Source organism: Oncorhynchus nerka, linkage group LG3, assembly GCF_034236695.1.
Source record: "Oncorhynchus nerka isolate Pitt River linkage group LG3, Oner_Uvic_2.0, whole genome shotgun sequence".
Lineage (NCBI taxonomy): Eukaryota > Metazoa > Chordata > Actinopteri > Salmoniformes > Salmonidae > Oncorhynchus > Oncorhynchus nerka.
In genome coordinates this window covers 7,572,412-7,600,395 of record NC_088398.1, presented here as the reverse complement: position 1 = coordinate 7,600,395, position 27,984 = coordinate 7,572,412, and the positions used below count along the sequence as shown (strand labels likewise).

The following is a 27,984-nucleotide window of genomic DNA, read 5'->3' as shown; positions in this document are numbered from 1 at the left end:
CATCAGATCCTCCTCTCCACCCTCTCCGAGTTGGGCATCTCCGGCGCGGCCCACGCTTGGATTGCGTCCTACCTGACAGGTCGCTCCTACCAGGTGGCGTGGCGAGAATCCGTCTCCACACCACGTGCTCTCACCACTGGTGTCCCCCAGGGCTCTGTTCTAGGCCCTCTCCTATTCTCGCTATACACCAAGTCACTTGGCTCTGTCATAACCTCACATGGTCTCTCCTATCATTGCTATGCAGACGACACACAATTAATCTTCTCCTTTCCCCTTCTGATGACCAGGTGGCAAATCGCATCTCTGCATGTCTGGCAGACATATCCGTGTGGATGACGGATCACCACCTCAAGCTGAACCTCGGCAAGACGGAGCTGCTCTTCCTCCCGGGGAAGGACTGCCCGTTCCATGATCTCGCCATCACGGTTGACAACTCCATTGTGTCCTCCTCCCAGAGCGCTAAGAACCTTGGCGTGATCCTGGACAACACCCTGTCGTTCTCAACTAACATCAAGGCGGTGGCCCGTTCCTGTAGGTTCATGCTCTACAATATCCGCAGAGTACGACCCTGCCTCACACAGGAAGCGGCGCAGGTCCTAATCCAGGCACTTGTCATCTCCCGTCTGGATTACTGCAACTCGCTGTTGGCTGGGCTCCTGCCTGTGCCATTAAACCCCTACAACTCATCCAGAACGCCGCAGCCCGTCTGGTGTTCAACCTTCCCAAGTTCTCTCACGTCACCCCGCTCCTCCGCTCCCTCCACTGGCTTCCAGTTGAAGCTCGCATCCGCTACAAGACCATGGTGCTTGCCTACGGAGCTGTGAGGGGAACGGCACCTCAGTACCTCCAGGCTCTGATCAGGCCCTACACCCAAACAAGGGCACTGCGTTCATCCACCTCTGGCCTGCTCGCCTCCCTACCACTGAGGAAGTACAGTTCCCGCTCAGCCCAGTCAAAACTGTTCGCTGCTCTGGCCCCCCAATGGTGGAACAAACTCCCTCACGACGCCAGGACAGCGGAGTCAATCACCACCTTCCGGAGACACCTGAAACCCCACCTCTTTAAGGAATACCTAGGATAGGATAAAGTAATCCCTCTCACCCCCCCTCCCCCTGAAAAGATTTAGATGCACTACTGTTCCACTGGAGGTCATAAGGTGAATGCACCAATTTGTAAGTCGCTCTGGATAAGAGCGTCTGCTAAATGACTTAAATGTAAATGTAAATGTTAAATGTTTTGACCTCACCAGTATAGTGGCCATAATAAAGGTTTTGACCTCACCAGTATAGTGGCCATAATAAAGGTTTTGACCTCACCAGTATAGTGGTCATAATAAAGATTTTGACCTAACCAGTATGGTGGCCATAATAAAGTTTCTGACCTCACCAGTATAGTGGCCATAATAAAGTTTCTGACCTCACCAGTATAGTGGTCATAATAAAGGTTGTGACCTCACCAGTATAGTGGCCATAATAAAGGTTTTGACCTCACCAGTATAGTGGCCATAATCAAGGTTTTGACCCCACCAGTATAGTGGCCATAATAAAGGTTTTGACCTCACCAGTATACTGGCCATAATAAAGGTTTTGACCTCACCAGTATAGTGGCCATAATAAAGGTTTTGACCTCACCAGTATACTGGCCATAATAAAGGTTTTGACCTCACCAGTATAGTGGCCATAATAAAGGTTTTGACCCCACCAGTATAGTGGCCATAATAAAGGTTTTGACCTCACCAGTATAGTGGCCATAATAAAGGTTTTGACCCCACCAGTATAGTGGCCATAATAAAGGTTTTGACCTCACCAGTATACTGGCCATAATAAAGGTTTTGACCCCACCAGTATAGTGGCCATAATAAAGGTTTTGACCTCACCAGTATAGTGGCCATAATAAAGGTTTTGACCTCACCAGTATAGTGGCCATAATAAAGGTTTTGACCTCACCAGTATGGTGGCCATAATAAAGGTTTTGACCTCACCAGTATGGTGGCCATAATAAAGGTTTTGACCTCACCAGTATAGTGGCCATAATAAAGGTTTTGACCTCACCAGTATAGTGGCCATAATAAAGGTTTTGACCTCACCAGTATAGTGGCCATAATAAAGGTTTTGACCTCACCAGCATAGTGGCCATAAAGGTTTTGACCTCACCAGTATAGTGGTCATAATAAAGGTTTTGACCTCACCAGTATAGTGGCCATAATAAAGGTTTTGACCTCACCAGTATAGTGGTCATAATAAAGGTTTTGACCTCACCAGTATAGTGGCCATAATAAAGGTTTTGACTTCACCAGTATGGTGGTCATAAGGGTTTTGACCTCACCAGTATGGTGGTCATAAAAGGTTTTGACCTCACCAGTATGATGGTTACGATAAAGGGTTTGACCTCACCAGTATGGTGGTCATAAAGGTTTTGACCTCACCAGTATGATGGTTACGATAAAGGGTTTGACCTCACCAATATGGTGGTCATAATAAAGGTTTTGACCTCACCAGTATAGTGGTCATAATAAAGGTTTTGACCTCACCAGTATAGTGGCCATAATAAAGGTTTTGACCCCACCAGTATAGTGGCCATAATAAAGGTTTTGACCTCACCAGAATAGTGGCCATAATAAAGGTTTTGACCTCACCAGTATACTGGCCATTATAAAGGTTTTGACCTCACCAGTATGGTGGTCATAAGGGGTTTGACCTCACCAGTATGGTGGTCATAAAATGTAAATGTAAATGTCATAAAGGTTTGGACCTCACCAGTATGATGGTTACGATAAAGAGTTTTGACCTCACCAATATGGTGGTCATAATAAAGGGTTTGACCTCACCAATATAGTGGTCATAATAAAGGTTTTGACCTCACCAATATAGTGGTCATAATAAAGGGTTTGACCTCACCAATATAGTGGTCATAATAAAGGTTTTGACCTCACCAGTATAGTGGTCATAATAAAGGTTTTGACCTCACCAGTATGGTGGCCATAATAAAGGTTTTGACCTCACCAGTATGGTGGCCATAATAAAGGTTTTGACCTCACCAGTATAGTGGCCATAATAAAGGTTTTGACCTCACCAGTATAGTGGCCATAATAAAGGTTTTGACCTCACCAGTATAGTGGCCATAATAAAGGTTTTGACCTCACCAGCATAGTGGCCATAAAGGTTTTGACCTCACCAGTATAGTGGTCATAATAAAGGTTTTGACCTCACCAGTATAGTGGCCATAATAAAGGTTTTGACCTCACCAGTATAGTGGCCATAATAAAGGTTTTGACCTCACCAGTATAGTGGTCATAATAAAGGTTTTGACCTCACCAGTATAGTGGCCATAATAAAGGTTTTGACTTCACCAGTATGGTGGTCATAAGGGTTTTGACCTCACCAGTATGGTGGTCATAAAGGTTTTGACCTCACCAGTATGATGGTTACGATAAAGGGTTTGACCTCACCAATATGGTGGTCATAAAGGTTCTGACCTCACCAGTTTGATGGTTACGATAAATCGTTTTGACCTCACCAATATGGTGGTCATAATAAAGGTTTTGACCTCACCAGTATAGTGGTCATAATAAAGGTTTTGACCTCACCAGTATAGTGGCCATAATAAAGGTTTTGACCCCACCAGTATAGTGGCCATAATAAAGGTTTTGACCTCACCAGAATAGTGGCCATAATAAAGGTTTTGACCTCACCAGTATACTGGCCATTATAAAGGTTTTGACCTCACCAGTATGGTGGTCATAAGGGGTTTGACCTCACCAGTATGGTGGTCATAAAATGTAAATGTAAATGTCATAAAGGTTTGGACCTCACCAGTATGATGGTTACGATAAAGAGTTTTGACCTCACCAATATGGTGGTCATAATAAAGGGTTTGACCTCACCAATATAGTGGTCATAATAAAGGTTTTGACCTCACCAATATAGTGGTCATAATAAAGGGTTTGACCTCACCAATATAGTGGTCATAATAAAGGTTTTGACCTCACCAGTATAGTGGTCATAATAAAGGTTTTGACCTCACCAGTATAGTGGCCTTAATAAAGGTTTTAACCTCACCAAGTGGCCATAATAAAGGTTTTGACCTCACCAGTATGGTGGCCATAATAAAGGTTTTAACCTCACCAGTATAGTGGCCATAATAAAGGTTTTGACCTCACCAGTATAGTGGCCATAATAAAGGTTTTGACCTCACCAGTATAGTGGCCATAATAAAGGTTTTGACCTCACCAGTATAGTGGCCATAATAAAGGTTTTGACCTCACCAGTATAGTGGCCATAATAAAGGTTTTGACCTCACCAGTATAGTGGTCATAATAAAGATTTTGACCTAACCAGTATGGTGGCCATAATAAAGTTTCTGACCTCACCAGTATAGTGGCCATAATAAAGTTTCTGACCTCACCAGTATAGTGGTCATAATAAAGGTTGTGACCTCACCAGTATAGTGGCCATAATAAAGGTTTTGACCTCACCAGTATAGTGGCCATAATAAAGGTTTTGACCTCACCAGTATAGTGGCCATAATAAAGGTTTTGACCCCACCAGTATAGTGGCCATAATAAAGGTTTTGACCTCACCAGTATACTGGCCATAATAAAGGTTTTGACCCCACCAGTATAGTGGCCATAATAAAGGTTTTGACCTCACCAGTATAGTGGCCATAATAAAGGTTTTGACCTCACCAGTATAGTGGCCATAATAAAGGTTTTGACCTCACCAGTATGGTGGCCATAATAAAGGTTTTGACCTCACCAGTATGGTGGCCATAATAAAGGTTTTGACCTCACCAGTATGGTGGCCATAATAAAGGTTTTGACCTCACCAGTATAGTGGCCATAATAAAGGTTTTGACCTCACCAGTATAGTGGCCATAATAAAGGTTTTGACCTCACCAGTATAGTGGCCATAATAAAGGTTTTGACCTCACCAGTATAGTGGTCATAATAAAGGTTTTGACCTCACCAGTATAGTGGCCTTAATAAAGGTTTTAACCTCACCAAGTGGCCATAATAAAGGTTTTGACCTCACCAGTATGGTGGCCATAATAAAGGTTTTAACCTCACCAGTATAGTGGCCATAATAAAGGTTTTGACCTCACCAGTATGGTGGCCATAAAGGTTTTGACCTCACCAGTATAGTGGTCATAATAAAGGTTTTGACCTCACCAGTATAGTGGTCATAATAAAGGTTTTGACCTCACCAGTATAGTGGCCTTAATAAAGGTTTTAACCTCACCAAGTGGCCATAATAAAGGTTTTGACCTCACCAGTATAGTGGCCATAATAAAGGTTTTGACCCCACCAGTATACTGGCCATTATAAAGGTTTTGACCTCACCAGTATGGTGGTCATAAGGGTTTTGACCTCACCAGTATGGTGGTCATAAAGGTTTTGACCTCACCAGTATGATGGTTACGATAAAGGGTTTGACCTCACCAATATGGTGGTCATAAAGGTTTTGACCTCACCAGTTTGATGGTTACGATAAATCGTTTTGACCTCACCAATATGGTGGTCATAATAAAGGTTTTGACCTCACCAGTATAGTGGTCATAATAAAGGTTTTGACCTCACCAGTATAGTGGCCATAATAAAGGTTTTGACCCCACCAGTATAGTGGCCATAATAAAGGTTTTGACCTCACCAGAATAGTGGCCATAATAAAGGTTTTGACCTCACCAGTATGGTGGTCATAAGGGGTTTGACCTCACCAGTATGGTGGTCATAAAATGTAAATGTAAATGTCATAAAGGTTTGGACCTCACCAGTATGATGGTTACGATAAAGAGTTTTGACCTCACCAATATGGTGGTCATAATAAAGGGTTTGACCTCACCAATATAGTGGTCATAATAAAGGTTTTGACCTCACCAATATAGTGGTCATAATAAAGGGTTTGACCTCACCAATATAGTGGTCATAATAAAGGTTTTGACCTCACCAATATGGTGGTCATAATAAAGGGTTTGACCTCACCAATATGGTGGTCATAATAAAGGGTTTGACCTCACCAATATAGTGGTCATAATAAAGGTTTTGACCTCACCAATATGGTGGTCATAATAAAGGGTTTGACCTCACCAATATAGTGGTCATAATAAAGGTTTTGACCTCACCAATATGGTGGTCATAATAAAGGGTTTGACCTCACCAGTATAGTGGTCATAATAAAGGTTTTGACCTCACCAATATGGTGGTCATAATAAAGGTTTTGACCTCACCAATATGGTGGTCATAATAAAGGGTTTGACCTCACCAATATGGTGGTCATAATAAAGGGTTTGACCTCACCAATATTGTGGTGACGATGAGGGTCTTGTTGGCCAGTGTTTCCGAGACGTTGATGTCCAGACTGGTGGCGTTCATAGCCAGTGTGTTGTTGGAGTACCAGATACCAATCTGAGGGAGAGAGAGAGGAGAAAAGAGAGAGAGAGAGAGAGAGAGAGAGAGAGAGAGAGAGAGAGAGAGAGAGGGGGGGATAATAATTGCAGGATGTGTGTGATTATACAGGAGGTACAGTAAATCATGTGACAGTGTAAAACAAGAAGGAACTAGAATTCAGAGGACAAGCCCAAGGCATTTTGATCAACTATATAAACTATATGATCACATACATCTCTCTATGGGTCAGATAGCTCTAAATGGCTCTAATAAAGATAGAATTATAATTTTTTTCTAAAGCCCTATATTTCTATGAGCGATGTAGATAGATGTCAGCACCCTCACTGTGTTTGAAATGTAAAACGTTGTAGATAGATGTCAGCACCCTCACTGTGTTTGAAATGTAAAACGTTGTAGATAGATGTCAGCACCCTCACTGTGTTTGAAATGTAAAACGTTGTAGATAGATGTCAGCACCCTCACTGTGTTTGAAATGTAAAGCGTTGTAGATAGATGTCAGCACCCTCACTGTGTTTGAAATGTAAAGCGTTGTAGATAGATGTCAGCACCCTCACTGTGTTTGAAATGTAAAACGTTGTAGATAGATGTCAGCACCCTCACTGTGTTTGAAATGTAAAACGTTAAAGACCTTCACGTTCAGATAGAAAACCATCTAATTACAATACGACTGCTACATTTTGGAGATCCCCTTGGAGTCTCATATCACAAATGTCGACCCAAAAACAACCATTGATTTTGCTGTTCTATTTCGTCTTTAGTCCTCAGTGTTATCGTTAAGTACATACTGTAGCTAGCTAATCACAAAGCACTTCCATAGCATAACCAATTCTAATTACAAGGCTAGAATGTCACTGTTATGAAGGATAACTGTCAACACAGAAGCCATTTTGTGTCAAACACTGTTTCTCTATAATCTCAGTGCCCTCTGACCTCTCTGTGACGCCTGCGGTGTTTCTCTAGAATCCTCAGGGTGTAGTTGGTCCTCTGTCCTTTACTGTTGAACTCCACATGGCCTGTCAGACCATCATACTCCACCTGACAGACAGAGACAGAGAGAGATTATTTATGAAGCCAATAAAGCTAATTTGAATTTAATTGAATTTAATGAATTGAGAGAGAAAGAGCAAAGGTACAAGAGAGAAAGAGAGAAAGACAGAGAGAGAGAGAGAGAGAGAGAGAGAGAGACAGAGAGAGACAGAGAGAGAGAGAGAGAGAGAGAGAGAGAGAGAGAGAGAGAGAGAGAGAGAGAGAGAAAGACAGACAGAGAGAGAGAGAGAGACAGAGAGAGAGAGAGAGAGAGAGAGAGAGAGAGAGAGAGAGAGAGAGAGAGAGAGAGAGAGAGAGTGAGAGTGAGAGAGAGAGAGACAGAGAGAGAGAGAGAGAGAGAGAGAGAGAAAGACAGACAGAGAGAGAGAGAGACAGAGAGAGAGAGAGAGAGAGAGACAGAGAGAGAGAGAGAGAGAGAGAGAGAGAGAGAGAGAGAGAGAGTGAGAGAGAGAGAGAGAGAGAGAGAGAGAGAGAGAGACAGAGAGAGACAGAGAGAGAGAGAGAGAGAGAGAGAGAGAGAGAGAGAGAGAGAGAGAGTGAGAGAGAGAGTGAGAGAGAGAGAGAGAGAGAGTGAGAGAGAGAGAGAGAGTGACAGCGATACAGAGAGACAAAGAGAGAGAACAATATACTTACACTACACATATCTAGTAAACAGTGTGACAGTGCTGACAGAGCTTGATAGAGCTAAGATGAATGGAGTGGTGGTGAAGATGGAACACACCCAGTGGTTTGATAACTGAGACAGTAAGGCCAGTACCGAGGAGACAAAGTAAGGCCAGTACCGAGGAGACTAACCCTAACCCTAACCTAACCCTAACCCTACACAACAACATGGTGGGCAGGACAGGAGTGTGACCCAACACAACGACATGGGAGGCAGGACAGGAGTGTGACCCAACACAACGACATGGTGGGCAGGACAGGAGTGTGACCCAACACAACGACATGGTGGGCAGGACAGGAGTGTGACCCAACACAACGACATGGTGGGCAGGACAGGAGTGTGACCCAACACAACGACATGGGAGGCAGGACAGGAGTGTGACCCAACACAACGACATGGTGGGCAGGACAGGAGTGTGACCCAACACAACAACATGGTGGGCAGGACAGGAGTGTGACCCAACACAACAACATGGTGGGCAGGACAGGAGTGTGACCCAACACAACGACATGGTGGGCAGGACAGGAGTGTGACCCAACACAACGACATGGTGGGCAGGACAGGAGTGTGACCCAACACAACGACATGGTGGGCAGGACAGGAGTGTGACCCAACACAACGACATGGTGGGCAGGACAGGAGTGTGACCCAACACAACGACATGGTGGGCAGGACAGGAGTGTGACCCAACACAACGACATGGTGGGCAGGACAGGAGTGTGACCCAACACAACGACATGGGAGGCAGGACAGGAGTGTGACCCAACACAACGACATGGTGGGCAGGACAGGAGTGTGACCCAACACAACAACATGGTGGTCAGGACAGGAGTGTGACCCAACACAACAACATGGTGGGCAGGACAGGAGTGTGACCCAACACAACGACATGGTGGGCAGGACAGGAGTGTGACCCAACACAACGACATGGTGGGCAGGACAGGAGTGTGACCCAACACAACGACATGGTGGGCAGGACAGGAGTGTGACCCAACACAACGACATGGTGGGCAGGACAGGAGTGTGACCCAACACAACAACATGGTGGGCAGGACAGGAGTGTGACCCAACACAACGACATGGTGGGCAGGACAGGAGTGTGACCCAACACAACGACATGGTGGGCAGGACAGGAGTGTGACCCAACACAACGACATGGTGGGCAGGACAGGAGTGTGACCCAACACAACGACATGGTGGGGAGGACAGGAGTGTGACCCAACACAACGACATGGTGGGCAGGACAGGAGTGTGACCCAACACAACGACATGGTGGGCAGGACAGGAGTGTGTCCCAACACAACAACATGGTGGGCAGGACAGGAGTGTGACCCAACACAACGACATGGTGGGCAGGACAGGAGTGTGACCCAACACAACGACATGGTGGGCAGGACAGGAGTGTGTCCCAACACAACAACATGGTGGGCAGGACAGGAGTGTGACCCAACACAACGACATGGTGGGCAGGACAGGAGTGTGACCCAACACAACAACATGGTGGGCAGGACAGGAGTGTGACCCAACACAACGACATGGTGGGCAGGACAGGAGTGTGACCCAACACAACGACATGGTGGGCAGGACAGGAGTGTGACCCAACACAACGACATGGTGGGCAGGACAGGAGTGTGTCCCAACACAACGACATGGTGGGCAGGACAGGAGTGTGACCCAACACAACAACATAGTGGGCAGGACAGGAGTGTGACCCAACACAACGACATGGTGGGCAGGACAGGAGTGTGACCCAACACAACGACATGGTGGGCAGGACAGGAGTGTGACCCAACACAACGACATGGGAGGCAGGACAGGAGTGTGACCCAACACAATGACATGGGAGGCAGGACAGGAGTGTGTCCCAACACAACGACATGGGAGGCAGGACAGGAGTGTGACCCAACACAATGACATGGGAGGCAGGACAGGAGTGTGGCCCAACACAACAACATGGTGGGCAGGACAGGAGTGTGACCCAACACAACGACATGGGAGGCAGGACAGGAGTGTGACCCAACACAACAACATGGTGGGCAGGACAGGAGTGTGTCCCAACACAACGACATGGTGGGCAGGACAGGAGTGTGACCCAACACAACGACATGGGAGGCAGGACAGGAGTGTGACCCAACACAACGACATGGTGGGCAGGACAGGAGTGTGACCCAACACAACGACATGGTGGGCAGGACAGGAGTGTGACCCAACACAACAACATGGTGGGCAGGACAGGAGTGTGACCCATCACAACAACATGGTGGGCAGGACAGGAGTGTGACCCAACACAACGACATGGTGGGCAGGACAGGAGTGTGACCCAACACAATGACATGGGAGGCAGGACAGGAGTGTGTCCCAACACAACGACATGGAGGGCAGGACAGGAGTGTGACCCAACACAATGACATGGGAGGCAGGACAGGAGTGTGACCCAACACAACGACATGGTGGGCAGGACAGGAGTGTGTCCCAACACAATGACATGGAGGGCAGGACAGGAGTGTGACCCAACACAATGACATGGGAGGCAGGACAGGAGTGTGACCCAACACAACGACATGGTGGGCAGGACAGGAGTGTGTCCCAACACAACGACATGGAGGGCAGGACAGGAGTGTGACCCAACACAATGACATGGGAGGCAGGACAGGAGTGTGACCCAACACAACGACATGGTGGGCAGGACAGGAGTGTGTCCCAACACAACGACATGGAGGGCAGGACAGGAGTGTGACCCAACACAATGACATGGGAGGCAGGACAGGAGTGTGACCCAACACAACGACATGGTGGGCAGGACAGGAGTGTGTCCCAACACAACAACATGGTGGGCAGGACAGGAGTGTGACCCAACACAACGACATGGGAGGCAGGACAGGAGTGTGACCCAACACAACGACATGGTGGGCAGGACAGGAGTGTGACCCAACACAACGACATGGTGGGCAGGACAGGAGTGTGACCCAACACAACGACATGGAGGGCAGGACAGGAGTGTGACCCAACACAACGACATGGTGGGCAGGACAGGAGTGTGACCCAACACAACGACATGGTGGGCAGGACAGGAGTGTGACCCAACACAACGACATGGTGGGCAGGACAGGAGTGTGACCCAACACAACAACATGGGAGGCAGGACAGGAGTGTGACCCAACACAACAACATGGGAGGCAGGACAGGAGTGTGACCCAACACAACAACATGGTGGGCAGGACAGGAGTGTGACCCAACACAACAACATGGGAGGCAGGACAGGAGTGTGACCCAACACAACAACATGGGAGGCAGGACAGGAGTGTGACCCAACACAACGACATGGGAGGCAGGACAGGAGTGTGTCCCAACACAACGACATGGGAGGCAGGACAGGAGTGTGACCCAACACAACGACATGGAGGGCAGGACAGGAGTGTGACCCAACACAACGACATGGGAGGCAGGACAGGAGTGTGACCCAACACAACGACATGGTGGGCAGGACAGGAGTGTGACCCAACACAACAACATGGTGGGCAGGACAGGAGTGTGACCCAACACAACAACATGGTGGACAGGACAGGAGTGTGACCCAACACAACGACATGGTGGGCAGGACAGGAGTGTGACCCAACACAACGACATGGGAGGCAGGACAGGAGTGTGACCCAACACAACGACATGGAGGGCAGGACAGGAGTGTGACCCAACACAACGACATGGTGGGCAGGACAGGAGTGTGACCCAACACAACAACATGGTGGACAGGACAGGAGTGTGACCCAACACAACGACATGGTGGACAGGACAGGAGTGTGACCCAACACAACGACATGGTGGGCAGGACAGGAGTGTGACCCAACACAACAACATAGTGGGCAGGACAGGAGTGTGACCCAACACAACGACATGGAGGGCAGGACAGGAGTGTGACCCAACACAACGACATGGGAGGCAGGACAGGAATGTGACCCAACACAACGACATGGAGGGCAGGACAGGAGTGTGACCCAACACAACGACATGGTGGGCAGGACAGGAGTGTGACCCAACACAACAACATGGTGGGCAGGACAGGAGTGTGTCCCAACACAACAACATAGTGGGCAGGACAGGAGTGTGTCCCAACACAACGACATGGTGGGCAGGACAGGAGTGTGTCCCAACACAATGACATGGTGGGCAGGACAGGAGTGTGACCCAACACAACAACATAGTGGGCAGGACAGGAGTGTGACCCAACACAATGACATGGTAGGCAGGACAGGAATGTGACCCAACACAACGACATGGAGGGCAGGACAGGAGTGTGTCCCAACACAACGACATGGGAGGCAGGACAGGAGTGTGACCCAACACAACGACATGGGAGGCAGGACAGGAGTGTGTCCCAACACAACAACATGGGAGGCAGGACAGGAGTGTGACCCAACACAACGACCTGGTGGGCAGGACAGGAGTGTGACCCAACACAACAACATGGTGGGCAGGACAGGAGTGTGGCCCAACACAACGACATGGTGGGCAGGACAGGAGTGTGACCCAACACAACGACATGGTGGGCAGGACAGGAGTGTGGCCCAACACAACAACATGGGAGGCAGGACAGGAGTGTGACCCAACACAACAACATGGGAGGCAGGACAGGAGTGTGACCCAACACAACGACATGGTGGGCAGGACAGGAGTGTGACCCAACACAACAACATGGTGGGCAGGACAGGAGTGTGGCCCAACACAACGACATGGTGGGCAGGACAGGAGTGTGACCCAACACAACGACATGGTGGACAGGACAGGAGTGTGGCCCAACACAACGACATGGTGGGCAGGACAGGAGTGTGACCCAACACAACAACATAGTGGGCAGGACAGGAGTGTGACCCAACACAACGACATGGTGGGCAGGACAGGAGTGTGACCCAACACAACGACATGGAGGGCAGGACAGGAGTGTGACCCAACACAACAACATAGTGGGCAGGACAGGAGTGTGACCCAACACAACGACATGGTGGGCAGGACAGGAGTGTGACCCAACACAACGACATGGAGGGCAGGACAGGAGTGTGACCCAACACAACAACATAGTGGGCAGGACAGGAGTGTGACCCAACACAACGACATGGTGGGCAGGACAGGAGTGTGACCCAACACAACAACATGGGAGGCAGGACAGGAGTTTGACGGACTGAAATGCTGTAGTTGCTGCTGACTTGTTTAACTTCTTGGTGACAGGGGCAGTATTTTCACGTCTGGATGAAATGCATGCCCAAATTCAACTGCCTGCTACTCATCCCCAGAAGATAAGATATGCATATTATTAGTAGATTTGGATGTAAAACGCTCTGAAGTTTCTAAAACTGTTTGAATCATGTCTGTGACTATAACAGAACTTGTTTAGCAGGCGAAACCCAGAGGACAAACCATTCAAATTTTTTTGTTTGAGGTCACTCTCTTTTCAATGTGATTTCATTGGGAATTCAGATTTATAAGAGACTTTCTTGCAGTTCCTATTGCTTCCACTGGATGTCAACAGTCTTTAGAAATTGGTTGAGGTTATTCCTTTGTGTAATGAAGAAGTATGGCCATCTTGAAAGAGGGTCACTTGAAGTGTACTGTTAGATAGAGGCGCGTGACCAGAAAGCATGCTTCAGTTTGTTTTCTTCCTGTATTGAACACAGATCATCCCGTTTTCAATTTTATCGATTATTTACTTTAAAAAAATACCTAAAGTTGTATTACAAAAGTAGTTTGAAATTTTTTGGCAAAGTTTACAGGTAACTTTTGAGATATTTTGTAGTCACGTTGAGCAAGTTGGAACGAGTGTTTTTCTGGATCAAACGCGCCAAATAAATTGACATTTTGGATATATATCGACGGAATTAATTGAACAAAAGGACCATTTGGGACATATTGGAGTGCCAACAAAAGAAGCTCGTCAAAGGTAAGGCATTAATTGTATTTTTATTTCTGCGTTTTGTGTCGCGCCTGCAGGGTTGAAATATGGTTTCTCTCTTTGTTTACGGCGGTGCTATCCTCAGATAATAGCATTGTTTGCTTTCGCCGAAAAGCCTTTTGAAATCTGACATGTTGGCTGGATTCACAACAAGTGTAGCTTTAATTTGCTATCTTGCATGTGTGATTTAATGAAAGTTTGATTTTTATAGTAATTTATTTGAATATGGCGCTCTGCATTTGCCCTGGATTTTGGACAGGTGGGACGCTAGCGTCCCACGTATCCCAGAGAGGTTAACAATGTGCCTGCCATTGGTATCTAAATGGCAGATATCTTGGTATGAGAAGAAACAACTATCTTCTTTGTCAAATGAAGACTCAAAATGAAAGTGAAATGTGTGGGTTCTTGTGTGTGTTCATGTGTGTATTCATGTGCCTGTGCGTGTGTGTGTACTGACCATGCGTAGGTAGTTCATGAGGCTGGTGCCGTGTTGCCAAATCTGAGGAGAGGTGCAGCTGAGAGGTTTGACACCAATCTCCTGACTCCTGTTGAGCTCCCTCACCGCCCCCACCACAACGTGCACCGCGTCAAACATCAACGCTGACGACAACTGGAGGGGGATAAGGAGGTGCACCGGGGAAAGAGAGGAGAAATGGGCAGGAGGAGAAGAGAGTTGGAGGGAGGAGAAGAGGGGTGGTGGATAAGAAATTGCAGGAGGGCGGAAGGGGTAACATGGTTCATAACATAGTAATAACTCTATTCAATTTTGGTGTCTGTATTTGGTGATTCAATGAGACAAGCGTCCATATGGACCATTTGATACCTACACACCAGGAACTAACACTTGTTACCATACAATGTCTCAGTTAAAACAAGGTATGCACCAGCTGACACAGGGATGTGTGAATGTAACACTCTGGTAGAACATACCGCAGGCCCGGGGTAGATGAGATCACAGCCCTCCCTCCAGGACAGGTTGAGACTCCTGATGAACTCCAGGTAGAATGGATGGGTGGTGTTGAACATGGAGAACCCTATGATGTTGGACTGGTCATCGACTATGTCGTCCAGCCTCAGCAGGGGGAAGTCCTGGGAGAGGGTGAGGAGATGATATGTTGGGTGAGTGACATGTATAAAATGTCAGAAACAGAAACAGAGAGCGAGGCAGAGTATGCGCGTACCCCCTTTGACGCATGGGGAGATAGTAGCTCTGTTTTGTACCGTCAAAACTGTGAATATATGTAGAGGCCAGACAACATAGTTTACATTAAGCCTTTCAAATTGATAGATCAATATATCCCCAAGCAGCTGGTCAGTTATACACAACAGCAAACCAATCTGTGAGTAAAACGAAGCTGAGACTCAAACCCAACAAGCCATGCCGTCCCTTAGAGGAAAAGACAAAAAACAACTTGGAGATGCAAATGAGAGCCACGAACAGCTGAAGGATATCCAGTTCTCACCAAAACAAACAACAGTTACAATCTGTTGTTAAAAAAAGTAGATTCTCTCATGTAAGCTATGCATATACAGGGCGGGTGCGTGGATGAAACAATAAAATTGGCCTTCTGGAAACAAAGGCGCAAACTTTAGAAGATGAACTGGATCAGCTACAAAACAGATCGAGACAAAATAATACGAGAATATTGTCCCTACCAGAAGACAAGAAAAAAGCAGACCTTTCCAGCTATGTGATCAAGCTGATATTGGAGGAGCTTAGTGTGGATGTATTACCGGAGGATCTGGAGCGAAGACATCGGATCAGCGTGAAGCAGAAGAATGCTAAATACCCTCACTTGGTCATCTTTAATCTGTGGAACTATCAGACCAAATTCAACATTCTGAGGGCACAGGGTTATAAAGAAATCAAGGTCCACGGCCAGTCCATTTGATTCGTCCAGGACCTGTCTTCTAGACTGAGAAACAAACGCAAGCAATTCATTCCGATCCGATAGTCACCGGAGGAAAAAGGAATCAAGTCTCAACTCTGATTCCCGGCAGTACTGTAGGTATGGAAGGGAACAGAGAATGGAGTTCACAAGCACTGATGAAGCCCTGAACAGGCTGCAAGAGACACTTCCAGCTGAAAGAGAGACCAGTGCCCTGAGGAGAGGCAGAAGCAGAAAAAACAGATAAGCGCACTAGGCTACAAACAGGGATGCCCCAGACCAACTTATCGTTAATTGAGACAAAATTCCTTCCCCCTCCCTCCAATACAGTCTAGACTCTATTGTCCCCAATTAACTGTTCTTCTCTAGGAAGTAACAATTGAATTAGCCAATGCCAATGAGATACATGAACACTGAAAATACAATATAAAATAGGAAATATAGCATGTACGTCAACAATTGTAAATAATTGTTCTATTGATGTGTGTTTGTGTGGGTAAGAGGGTGTGAGTGGGTGTATGTGTGGGTATGTGTCTATGCATATGAATGGGAGAGTGAAGGAGGGTGAATATGAATATGTGTAGGAGGGCAGGAGAACATGGGTGTGCGGAGGCATGGGTATAGGTTGTGTGTGAATGAAGGACAATGGATGAGTAGTTACAGTACATGTATAGATGGGTGTAAATGTGTTTGAGAAGAAGCGGGAGACAGAGTTTGGGATAAACTTGGCCTGGGTGGGTGAGGGAGGACAAGGAGGGGAGGTGGGGACAAGCTTGGCTTGTGGGGGCAAGGAGGAGCAAAGATGGGAGGTGGGGATAAGCTTGGCTTGGGTGTGGTAAAGGGGTGAGAACAGGGAGGGGGAGGTGGAGAGGGATGAATTTGGTTTGGGAGAGAGATTGAAGGACGTAATTATAATACAATGTAATTGTATTTCTTTTTTTATGACTTGTAAACTCGTTGTAAAATTAATAAGAGTTCTGGACAGATTCCAAGAATAATAACGATTCAATAACCTTTTCTAATTTGTCCAAAACTCTTATTATCAGGGGGATTGGGAGGGCATCAGACACTTCTCTGAGGTGTGCCTGGGGCCTCCATTTCAGTCTCTCAGAGAACCCACTCACCTCAAGTATTTTATTTTACCTTTATATAACTAGGCAAATCAGTTAAGAACATATTCTTATTTTCAATGACGGCCTGTTCAGGTGCAGAACGACAGATTTGTACCTTGTCAGCTCAGGGATTTGAACTTCCAACCATTTGGTTACTAGTCCAATGCTCTAATCACTAGGCTACCCTGCCGCCCCACCAGTAGACCCCACCAGTAGACCCCACCAGTAGACCCCACCAGCCACTATAATTACATTTAATTTATAAGGTAATACAAACCAACCACAGTACTTAAGTGGCAGTCTTTCTTCAAATGTATGTACAATGTATTATCCACAGTTTTGTGGGTACATTAGGACAGGTGTCAGAGCTAAAAGGCCCTAAAAGGCATAGAGCCATGGAGCCTCAAGTATTTTGCTTCATGTTTTTTTGTGTGTTTTGTTAAATATCTGCTCAGCTCACACTCTATAAATTGTAATGTATACAATAACTATGTACTGTATTTATACTATGATCCTTCCATTCTATGGAATGCCTACCGCCCTCATATGTCATGTCTGCTAAAATGTTTTACTTGGTTCTTCAATGATAGACGAAACAGTTAAGGTTAACTTTGATTCTATACATGGCCAACAAAATCCAACTTATCACAGTAAAAGCATATGGTTCTCGAACACTTAAAAGATTGTCAGCAGATGTGGTTTTCTTGCAGAGTAAAACATGTTTAAAGGAGAAATTGAAGATTTAAAGAAGAGCTGAATTGGAGAGGCCTATGCTGCCATGTACTGTAGTAACCGCAGAGATGTAGGCATCCTGATAAATAAGAACACATCATTTTCCCTTCTACCTTACATGGTGGAAAATACACATTGATTTCATTGTACTGTATATCCCACCATAGGAAAATCTGGTGTTTTCTTTATAGAATTTAAGCAATATTAGATCAAATCCAGAAAGGAACTATTATTTTAGCAGCTGACTTAAAAAATAATGCATTCGATAAGATTGACTTAGACTTAGTAATACAAAAGGCTAATTTAAATGTAATCTCTACAAATAATACATTATCTGATGAACTTGCTTTAGAAATGGGCACAAAACAGGGATATCCCCTCTCCCCCCTCCTGTTTGCACTGGCAATTGAACCACTTGCAGAAATAATTTGACAGGACCCAAACGTAACAGATATCAGTATTGGTAAACATGAATATAAACTAAACGTATTTGCAGATGATCTCCTGATATACCTGACAAATATTGAAAACTCAATGCCACCTTTGCTAAAAATATTTTCAAAACACTCAAAAATCTCAGTATTTAAAATTTACATGGAAAAAAGCGAAATAATGTCAAATGAAAAAATAATAATAATAACTCACCATCTACAGCAATCCTTTAAGTGGACCATAAAAATATATACCTACGTTGCTTAATAAGTGACAATATACAACAAATATATAAAGATCATTTTATTCCATTATTCAACAATATGAAAGCAAATCTAATTCAATAGAATAATTATCACATAAATCTTACAGGCAAAATAAACCTCTAGAATGGCATGGCCCCCAAAGTTGTATATTTATTTTTGGTACCAATTACCCACTGAAGATCTGCTGTTACCAAGTCACTGACGGTTTCCATGCCGTCTTTAAAAAAGTATACTCAGTCATAATAGACGTTATATGGGCTAATAAAAGTAATAGAATAAAAAGGAACGTTTTACATCTTTCTAAGCCTGAGGGTGGTTTTAATATTCCAGACTTGGAATTGTATCAAATCACTACCAAAGGATTTGACTTGCAACATAAAGTTAAATGCACTAAAGCAGAACAATGGGTACATATTGAAGAGGCACATGCTCATCCCCAGAATCTTTTTACTTGTCTATTTTCAAAGGATAAAGGTAAGAACATTAACAACTTCATAGTTAAGAACACTACAACAATATGGAATAAAATATAACATATTCTACAAGAACCTAAATCACTCCCTAAAAACACAACCTTATGGAACAATCCTTGGATAGCTATTCAGAATTCACCAATAACTTGGTCCACAAGGACAACTAAAGACATGGAAACCGTAAATGACTTGGTAACAGGAAATACATTTATTTCCATGACAGAATGAAAAAGTAATTTTGGACTGACCGAATGTAGATAGTTTCAAATACATGGAACTTGAAAATTACATATCATGAAATTTCCATTTGAAATCTTTTGGATATCAGAGCAAACTAATAAAACTACAGTTAACGAATATTTACCATTAATCCAGTTTAATCTACCGTATAGATTCTATTATACAAAATTAATGTGGAAAACTAACAATGATTCAATAATCCATGCTTTCTGGGAATGCTATCAAGTCCAAAAGTTACAGGTGGAGATAGAAAATTGGCTTTCATAAGTATTACAATATAAACTTTTAAGCCTTTTGTCTGCATACTGTATTTAGGTCTCCCGAGTGGCGCAGCGGTTCAAGGCACTGACCGAGAAAAACTCATTGGTACAATTTAAGGCCATGTGACCAACAATAATACAGGCACGAGGGATGGAGGTGTGGCCAGGCACAAGGTATGGAGGTGTGGCCAGGCACTAGGGATGGAGGTGTGGCCAGGCACTAGGGATGGAGGTGTGGCCAGGCACTAGGGATGGAGGTGTGGCCAGGCACTAGGGATGGAGGTGTGGCCAGGCACTAGGGATGGAGGTGTGGCCAGGCACAAGGGATGGAGGTGTGGCCAGGCACTAGGGATGGAGGTGTGGCCAGGCACAAGGGATGGAGGTGTGGCCAGGCACTAGGGATGGAGGTGTGGCCAGGCACTAGGGATGGAGGTGTGGCCAGGCACAAGGGATTGAGGTGTGAGCATGTGTCACGCCTTGGTCATTATATTTTGTGTTTTTGGTATATGTTTGGGTAAGCCAGGGTGTGACATGGGTTTATATGTTGTGTTTCGTATGGGGTTTGTAGTAATTGGGATTGTGTTGATTAGGGGTGTGTCTAGTTAGACTTGGCTGCCTGAGGCGGTTCTCAATTAGAGTCAGGTGCTTCTCGTTGTCTCGGATTGGGAACCGTATTTAGGTAGCCTGTGTTCACGTTGTATTTCGTGGGTGATTGTACCTGTCTTTGTGTATTCACCAGATAGGCTGTATAGTTTCACGTTCCGTCTGTTGTTTTGTATCTCACAGTTATTTCATGTATCGCTATTTCCTTTATTAAAGCACATGAGTAACCTACACGCTGCATTTCGGTCCGACTCTCTTCTTTCAACAGACTAACGCAGTTACAGAATCACCCACCACTCACGGACCGAGCAGCGTGTGAACTGGCAGGATCTGAAGGAGGACATTATGGACAGCAGAAGCATGGAGTATACTACGTGGGAAGAAATCGACAGGTGGGCGGCCGATCCAGAGCGAGTGCAGGAGCCCGCCTGGGATTCCCTACAGCAATGCGAAGAGGGCTATAGAGGTATGGATTCGAGAAGGAAAGCACGGCTATACAGAGCGAAAACGGAAAGTAACGGGGGAAAGCGCAGAGAGAGAGAGGCTGAGTCAGGAGTCAGACCTGAGCCTACTCTCCCTGTTAATCATGAAGAACAGTTGCAGTGGGAGAGACTGCACCATTTGGAGATTTGGACATGGGAGGAGGAATTAGACGGTAAAGGACCCTGGGCGCAGCCGGGAGAATATCGCCGTCCCAAGGAGGAAATAGAAGCAGCTAAAGCGGAGAGGCGCAGGTATGAGGAAGCAGCACGGCGACTCGGTTGGAAACCGGAAAGTCACCCCAAAAAAATTATTGGGGGGGGGCTAGAAGGGAGAGTAGTTATGCCAGGTAGGAGACCTGCGCATACTCCCTGTGCTCACCGTTGGGCTAGAGAGACCGGGCAGGCACCGTGTTATGCTATGGAGCGCACGGTGTTTCCAGTGCGGGTGCAGAGCCAGCTGCGACACATACCAGCTCTTCCTATTGGCCGGGCTAGAGTGGGCATCGAGCCAGGTAAGCTTGGGCAGGCTCGGTGCTCAAGAGCTCCAGTGCGCCTGCACGGTCCGGTCTATCCAGAGCCACCTCTACACACCAGTCCTCCGGTAGCAGCTCCCCGCACCAGGCTTCCTGTGCGTGTCCTCGATCAAATACCACCAGTTCCAGCACCACGCACCAGGCCTTCAGTGCGCCTCGCCTGTTCAACACAGCCAGAGCCTTCCTTCCCTCCTACGCTGTCGGAGTCTCCCGCCTGTTCAGCGCAGCCAGAGCCTGTCTCCTCTCCTGCGCTGCCGGAGTCTCCCACCTGTTCAGCGCAGCCAGAGCCTGTATCCTCTCCTGCGCTGCCGGAGCCTCCTGCCTGTTCGGAGCAGCCTGAGCTGCCAGTCTGCAGAGATCTGTCAGTCTGCCAAGTGCTGTCAGTCTGCATGAAGCAGCCAGAGCTGTCAGTCTGCCCAGCGCCGCCAGTGCTCCCAGTCTGCCCAGCGCCGCCAGTGCTCCCAGTCTGCCCAGCGCCGCCAGTGCTCCCCGTCTGCCCAGTGCCGCCAGTGCTCCCAGTCTGCCCAGCGTCGCCAGTCTGCCCAGCGCCGCCAGTCTGCCAGGATCCGCCAGAAGTGCCAGACAACCAGTCTCTTCCAGATCCGCCAGACAACCAGTCTCTTCCAGATCTGCCAGACAACCAGTCTCTTCCAGATCTGCCAGACAACCAGATCTGAATCTTCCAGATTCCGCCAGCCAGCCAGGATTTGCCAGACAGCCAGTCTCTACCTGTCTGAGTCTCTTCCAGATCTGCCAGACAACCTGAAGCTTCAGTTCTCAGCCACTGGGATTCCTACTACCTGTCCCGGGCTTCCCCTCGGTCCCGGGCTCATCTCCTCTGGGATTCCCGAGCTGCCCCTCTGTCCCGAGCTGCCCCTCTGTCCCGAGCTGCCCCTCTGTCCCGAGCTGCCCCTCTGTCCCGAGCTGCCCCTCTGTTACGAGCTGCTCCTCAGTTATGTGGGGATCTGGGTGAGGACTATTAGGCCATGGTCGGCGGAGAGGGTGGATTATCCCAGGACGCGAAGGGGAGGAACTAGGACATTCATGGAGTGGGGTCCACGTCCCGAGCCAGAACCGCCACCATGGACAGACGCCCACCCGGACCCTCCCTATGCTCTTGAGGTGCGTCCCGGAGTCCGCACCTTAGGGGGGGTTCTGTCACGCCTTGGTCATTATATTTTGTGTTTTTGGTATATGTTTGGGTAAGCCAGGGTGTGACATGGGTTTATATGTTGTGTTTCGTATTGGGGTTTGTAGTAATTGGGATTGTGTTGATTAGGGGTGTGTCTAGTTAGGCTTGGCTGCCTGAGGCGGTTCTCAATTAGAGTCAGGTGCTTCTCGTTGTCTTGGATTGGGAACCGTATTTAGGTAGCCTGTGTTCACGTTGTATTTCGTGGGTGATTGTACCTGTCTTTGTGTATTCACCAGATAGGCTGTATAGTTTCACGTTCCGTCTGTTGTTTTGTATCTCAGTTATTTCATGTATCGCTATTTCCTTTATTAAAGCACATGAGTAACCTACACGCTGCATTTCGGTCCGACTCTCTTCTTTCAACAGACGAACGCCGTTACAGCATGTAGGACTGGGAAGAGGAGATGGAGTTGTTTTTTGTGTGTGTCTGTATCTTGTTTGTTTGTGTATGTTTATTTGGTGTGAAATAAATGTAAAAAATAAAAAATACATTTGAGAACATAACATTTGAAATGTCTTCAGGGTAAATCTATTTGAATTCAATCCATTTTTGACAGCAGCCTTTTTGATTTGATTTCCATACATCTTTGCCCATGTAGTGCTTAGAATGTGACTTTTTGGACCTGAATGCCAAAACATTCAAGAGATAAAGGTACTCAAAGTTTACCCATTTTGCATACCCCACCATCCCATGAGACATTTTCATCACTGGAAAAGATAAATGGTTGAGATTTACATCACTTATAATTTCTGAAGATATGTTACCTTTGACCTCAATTATATAAAAAAATATTTAAACTGCTATTTTTTAATACACTATATATATATTTCAGCCACACCCATTGCTGACAGGTGTATAAAATCAGGCACACGGCCATGCAATCTCCATAGACAAACATTGACAGTAGAACGGCCTTACTGAAGAGCTCAGTGACTTTCAACGTGGCACCTTCCCAACAACTCAGTTTGTTCAATTTCTGCCCCGGATTTCATGGTTCGGGCTAGGTCTCTTATTTCCAGCGAAGGGAAATCTTAACGCTACAGCATTCAATGACATTCTAGGCACTTCTATGCATCCAACTTTGTTGCAACAGTTTGGGGAAGGCCCTTTCCTGTTTCAGCATGACATTGCCTCTGTGCACAAAGCGAGGTCCATACAGAAATGGTTTGTCGAGATCGGTGTGGAAGAACCTGACTGGCCTGCACAGAGCCCTGACCTCAACCCCATCAAACACCTTTGGGATGAATTGGAACGCCAACAGCGAGCCAGGCCTAATCGCCCAACATCAGTGCCGATTTCACTAATGCTCTTGTGGCTGAATGGAATCAAGTCCCCGCAGCAATGTTCCAACATCTAGTGGAAAGCCTTCCCAGAGGAGTGGAGGCTGTTATAGCAGCAAAGGGGGGACCAACTGCATATTAATGCCCATGATTTTGGAATGAGATGTTTAGGGAGCAGGTGTCCACATACTTCTGGTCATGTAGTGTAGTTCTCTCTGTGTGTTGTAATGTGTTTCTCCCAGGTGGCACGCCCCTGGCCCCGTCCCTCACACATACCCAGGGACAAAGAAAGGGAGTGGGAAGGAGGCGGAAGGAAGGACACGGAGGAGAGGAAAGGTAGAAAGATGGCAGGAATGCTAAGAGGCGTTGTTGCGTTCTTACCATGGTGGTGAGGATGTACTTGTAAAACGCTGATGTCATCCCCAACTCTGACGCCTGTGGAGAGAGAGAGAGAAGCGAAGGAGGGAGGGGAGACAGAGAGAAGGAGGGTGAGATAGAAAGTAAGAGAGAAGAGGCGGGAAGATATATGTGGTAGTGGTAGGAGACAGAGTGAGGGTGAGAAGGACAGAAGCAGAGAGAGAGAGAGAGAGAGAGAGAGGGATGACGAGAGAGAGAGAGGGGGATGGAAAGAGAGCTTACCACAACCACAGTGTTAAATTGTCAAACTTACACAATAAAGCTTAAGGCAGAGAGTAGACAGAGCAGAGAGAGCAGAGAAGCAGAGAGCAGTGGTAATGCATGTACTGACAGACAGACAGACACAGTTCTATATAAAGGCCAATCTCTGAGTCACTCCTGTGCTCTGACTGCTGTTGCTACAGGCTGTACAATATAAATCATCATAACACCTATGGACCCATTATCACCACTGAATTTGGATTACCACATGTTAAATAGTCAAGCTGTCAATATGATTTCAGCTGCTTAAGATAATTGAACCATTGTTGCTCTCTAAATCAGTCAATAGGTACAACTTCTCAGCCTGATCTCAGATCTGTTTGTGCTCTACATGCGACAACTCGTGTAGCTATTCTATAAAAGCCTTTGAGGCATGACCCCTGACCTTTTTGAGGATGAGGTAGGAGATGGAGGCGTTGGCGTCGATGATGATGGTGGCCACCTTGTCGTCTCGTATCTCCTTCAGCAGAGGGGTGGGATCCAGGCTGTCATCCAGCATCCTGATTGACAGCGTCTCCCTGGAGATCAGGAAGCGCCGCACTAGCTCCTCCAATCGCAGAAGGCCTGAGGGGCGGTGCCGGGTGAGAGCCGGAGAGAAGGGGAAGAGAAGGGATAGAATAACAGAGACATTTTGAGACTTAATTTAACATCCCACAAACGAACATGGGATGTTGGAGATTGGCATTGTAAAATGCATAGAAAGTGTGCTATACTGGTAGTTCTAAACAAGAGATCCTATAAATCAGGTTCTGGGGAGATTCAATAATTATATCGTGCTAACCCACCATTGTGGCATTGACATAGAATATCTAGAATTTGACATTGTTGCCTATTGCATGCATATTGTATAGCACTGTGAAATGTATCCTATTCTGAGAGAGACAATGTGGTTGAAAGCAATTGAAAAAAACTGACCCACCAATCCACTACGGAGGGCCTGGTAATTACTTAGCCACGTACATAGCAACAAGACCCACTAGGGACAAGCCAAACAGAAAGTTAAATGAACGTCTACTTCTTTCTCTCCCATTGGCATTCACAATATCAAACGTTTCCGGTGACGACATGACGACTTCGTTCCTCAAAGCATTCTGTACTGCAAATATACAGTACTGTAGCTAGTCCCTGGGACAAACACTATGGAAAGGTCCTTGGGGTTTAGAATATAAATTCTAATTCCCATTCTAATTCTATATTCTCTAGTAAAACGCTGCTAGATGAGTAAATAAAAGGAGCTACCAGCGTCTGGGGAGCTTCACAGGGAGCCAGAGGGGAGAAAGAGAAGGGAGGGAGGGACAGGAGGGAGGGAGGGACAGGAGCCTCCCAGAGAGCAGGCCTGTAAGCAGTGTGGCAATCACTGAACCAGGCCAAAAACGTTAATTAGTTTGAAGGAGGAGAAAAATCAATGGTCTCTCTCTCTAGCTTCCTCTCTCTCTCTTTATCACACTTTCTCTAACCTAACCTCTCCTTCTGTCTCTCTCTCTAACTGCTCTCTCTCTTTCGCTAACCTCTCCATCTTTTGCTCTGGCTCTTGTATCTCTCTCTCTCTTTTTCTTTTCCTATCCTGGTCACTCTCCCCTTTGCTCTCCATCTCCTTTCTCATCATCTCTCCCCTGTCCCTCTATTCCTCTCTCCAGCTCTTGCTTCCTCTCTCTCGATCCCTTTTTACCACCTCCCTCTCTCCTCTCCTTCCTCTGACCTCATCCATCTCATAAAAACTGCATAATGGCACTAGATTAATAGCTGTGACCCGTGACCCATACATAACTAGAGAAGGAAACCTCCCCAAAAACATTTCAGTGAAAAAAAGAAAGGAAAATGCCTGGAAATCAACATAAAACATCTTTGTCATGCAGCAACAGAATGGACACTATAAGAAGAAAAAAAGAAACCATCTTGGTCTCCTTGCATTACTCATCACTACATCTGATATGTGATGGACGGCGGCCCTATCTCTCACACACACACATAACGTCCACTTATCCTGAAAGCCATTCGACTGAAGTAGATGGAAAAATATGAAAACCCGTTGGTTGTAACCATGGTTTGTTAATCGTCTATCTCTCTGCAGCACACTGACTGTATGTACGTGTGTGTGGAGGGAGTCAGGCAGTCAGCCTGTTGAGTGTCAGTTAGCACCTTTTCTGCAGCCATGGCAACCAGCAGCTCGGCACGGCAATAGCTCCCACAGCCAAGTGGGTCAGAGAGTCTGTGGGTAACGGTAACCTTGACAAGATCACTTCCCAGACAAATGTAGAGCCTCATCTGCACCGGCAATCACTATATCACCATGACTACCGTACCTGTTGCTTTAAAAACCTCTTCCAAATAGAAAAGCTTTTTGTAAACACATCAAAAAGACACAAGTCTCACATCAGCAAATGGAAGGAAGGAAGTAGGCCTGTGTATCACATCAAAATCACTGATCATATCGGTGTGCAATTTCAAAGGGTCTCATGTTCAAAGTGGCAAGTTTATGAAGAGGAGAGGAGCTCTTCATTTTCTGAGACTGAAACAGGATTACAGCTCTTTGGAGCTGTGCATCAATCATCATTAAATCAATAGTCTGATAGCTCTAACAATTGTAAGTTGCTGTCAGTCTTTATACTGTATCAGGAGCCTGACAGGTGGTTGACTGTCTGGCCAAGTGCTGGAGGATGAGTAAGAGGTAGATACTGTTGGAGTGTGAATTGTATGGACCATGAGTTGTGTTGTTTGCATGTACAGTTTAGTGAACTTTAAGAGCAGCCTGTTAGAATGAGTGTCTAACAGCAGGGTACAGTCATAATCGCCCAGACAGTGTGAACGTGCCAAGATGCCGTGAGCTCGCACAGGGAGTGTGAGTTGCACGAACACACGCACACACACACACACACACACACACACACACACACACACACACACACAAAGGCACACACACAAAGGCACACACAAAGGCACACACACAGCGCTTCCTGAGTGGCGCAGTGGTCCAAGGCACTGAGACGTCACCACAGATCCGGGTTCAATCCCGGACTGTGACGCGACAGGAAACCCATGAGGCGGCGTACAATTGGCCCAGCGTCATCCGGGTTAGGGGAGGGTTTGGCCGGCTGGGATGTCCTTGTCCCATCGTGCTCTAGCCCGGCGTCTGGGTGCATGAAGGCTGACTTCGGTCGACAGCTGTATGGTGTTTCCTCCGACACATTGGTGCGGCTGGCTTCCAGGTTAAGCGAGCAGTGTGTCAAGAAGCAGTGCGGCTTGGCGGGATCATGTTTCGGAGGACACATGGCTCTCGACCTTCGCCTCTCCAGAGTCCATATGGGAGTTGCAGCGATGGGACAAGACTGTAACTACCAAATGGGGAGAAATAGCAGTAAAACGTAAAAAAAAAAAAAATCATAATAATTAAAATAAACACACAATTACAACTACATGCGTGTGCACACAGTACTCACACTCGGCCTTGGAGCAGACCAGGCTGGCTGAGGGGTAGCTGAAGGATCGCAGGATGGCTGCCACGGCCAGGCTCATGTCCTCGTTGCTAGGGTACAGACTGACCGAGGCAAAACGTAGGTAGGGCAACCTGGGAGTCTCCTCTGGACCTATCTTTACATGAGGGATCTGGAGAGGAGAGAGGAAAGGAAAGTAGAAGAGGAGGAGGGGAGGGGAGGAGAGTATAAAGGAATTAGCGAGAGAAAGGAAGGAAGAGCAGAGAAGGCAAAGATATCAAAGAACCAGTATAGAAAACATTAAGGAGCGAGAGAGAGAGATAGA

At 46.6% G+C, this 27,984-nt stretch overlaps 1 protein-coding gene across 3 annotated transcripts in view; it reads right to left on the bottom strand.

Annotated features, from left to right (window-relative positions):
- Nucleotides 1-27,984, bottom strand: part of LOC115113848 (glutamate receptor ionotropic, kainate 5-like) — a 129,028-nt gene that overhangs the window by 17,226 nt on the left and 83,818 nt on the right. For 2 of the 3 annotated variants that reach the window (XM_065007756.1, XM_065007757.1), the window contains exons 5-11: nucleotides 27,666-27,831; nucleotides 24,614-24,792; nucleotides 23,932-23,985; nucleotides 14,986-15,144; nucleotides 14,513-14,665; nucleotides 7,334-7,438; nucleotides 6,293-6,400 (exon numbers count right to left, since the gene is read on the bottom strand). In XM_065007756.1, the coding sequence (XP_064863828.1) occupies nucleotides 6,293-6,400; nucleotides 7,334-7,438; nucleotides 14,513-14,665; nucleotides 14,986-15,144; nucleotides 23,932-23,985; nucleotides 24,614-24,792; nucleotides 27,666-27,831 (924 nt within the window). Of the gene's footprint in view, nucleotides 1-6,292; nucleotides 6,401-7,333; nucleotides 7,439-14,512; nucleotides 14,666-14,985; nucleotides 15,145-23,931; nucleotides 23,986-24,613; nucleotides 24,793-26,367; nucleotides 27,462-27,665; nucleotides 27,832-27,984 lie in introns of those variants that run through there. The other variant, XM_065007759.1, reaches the window with a different exon arrangement.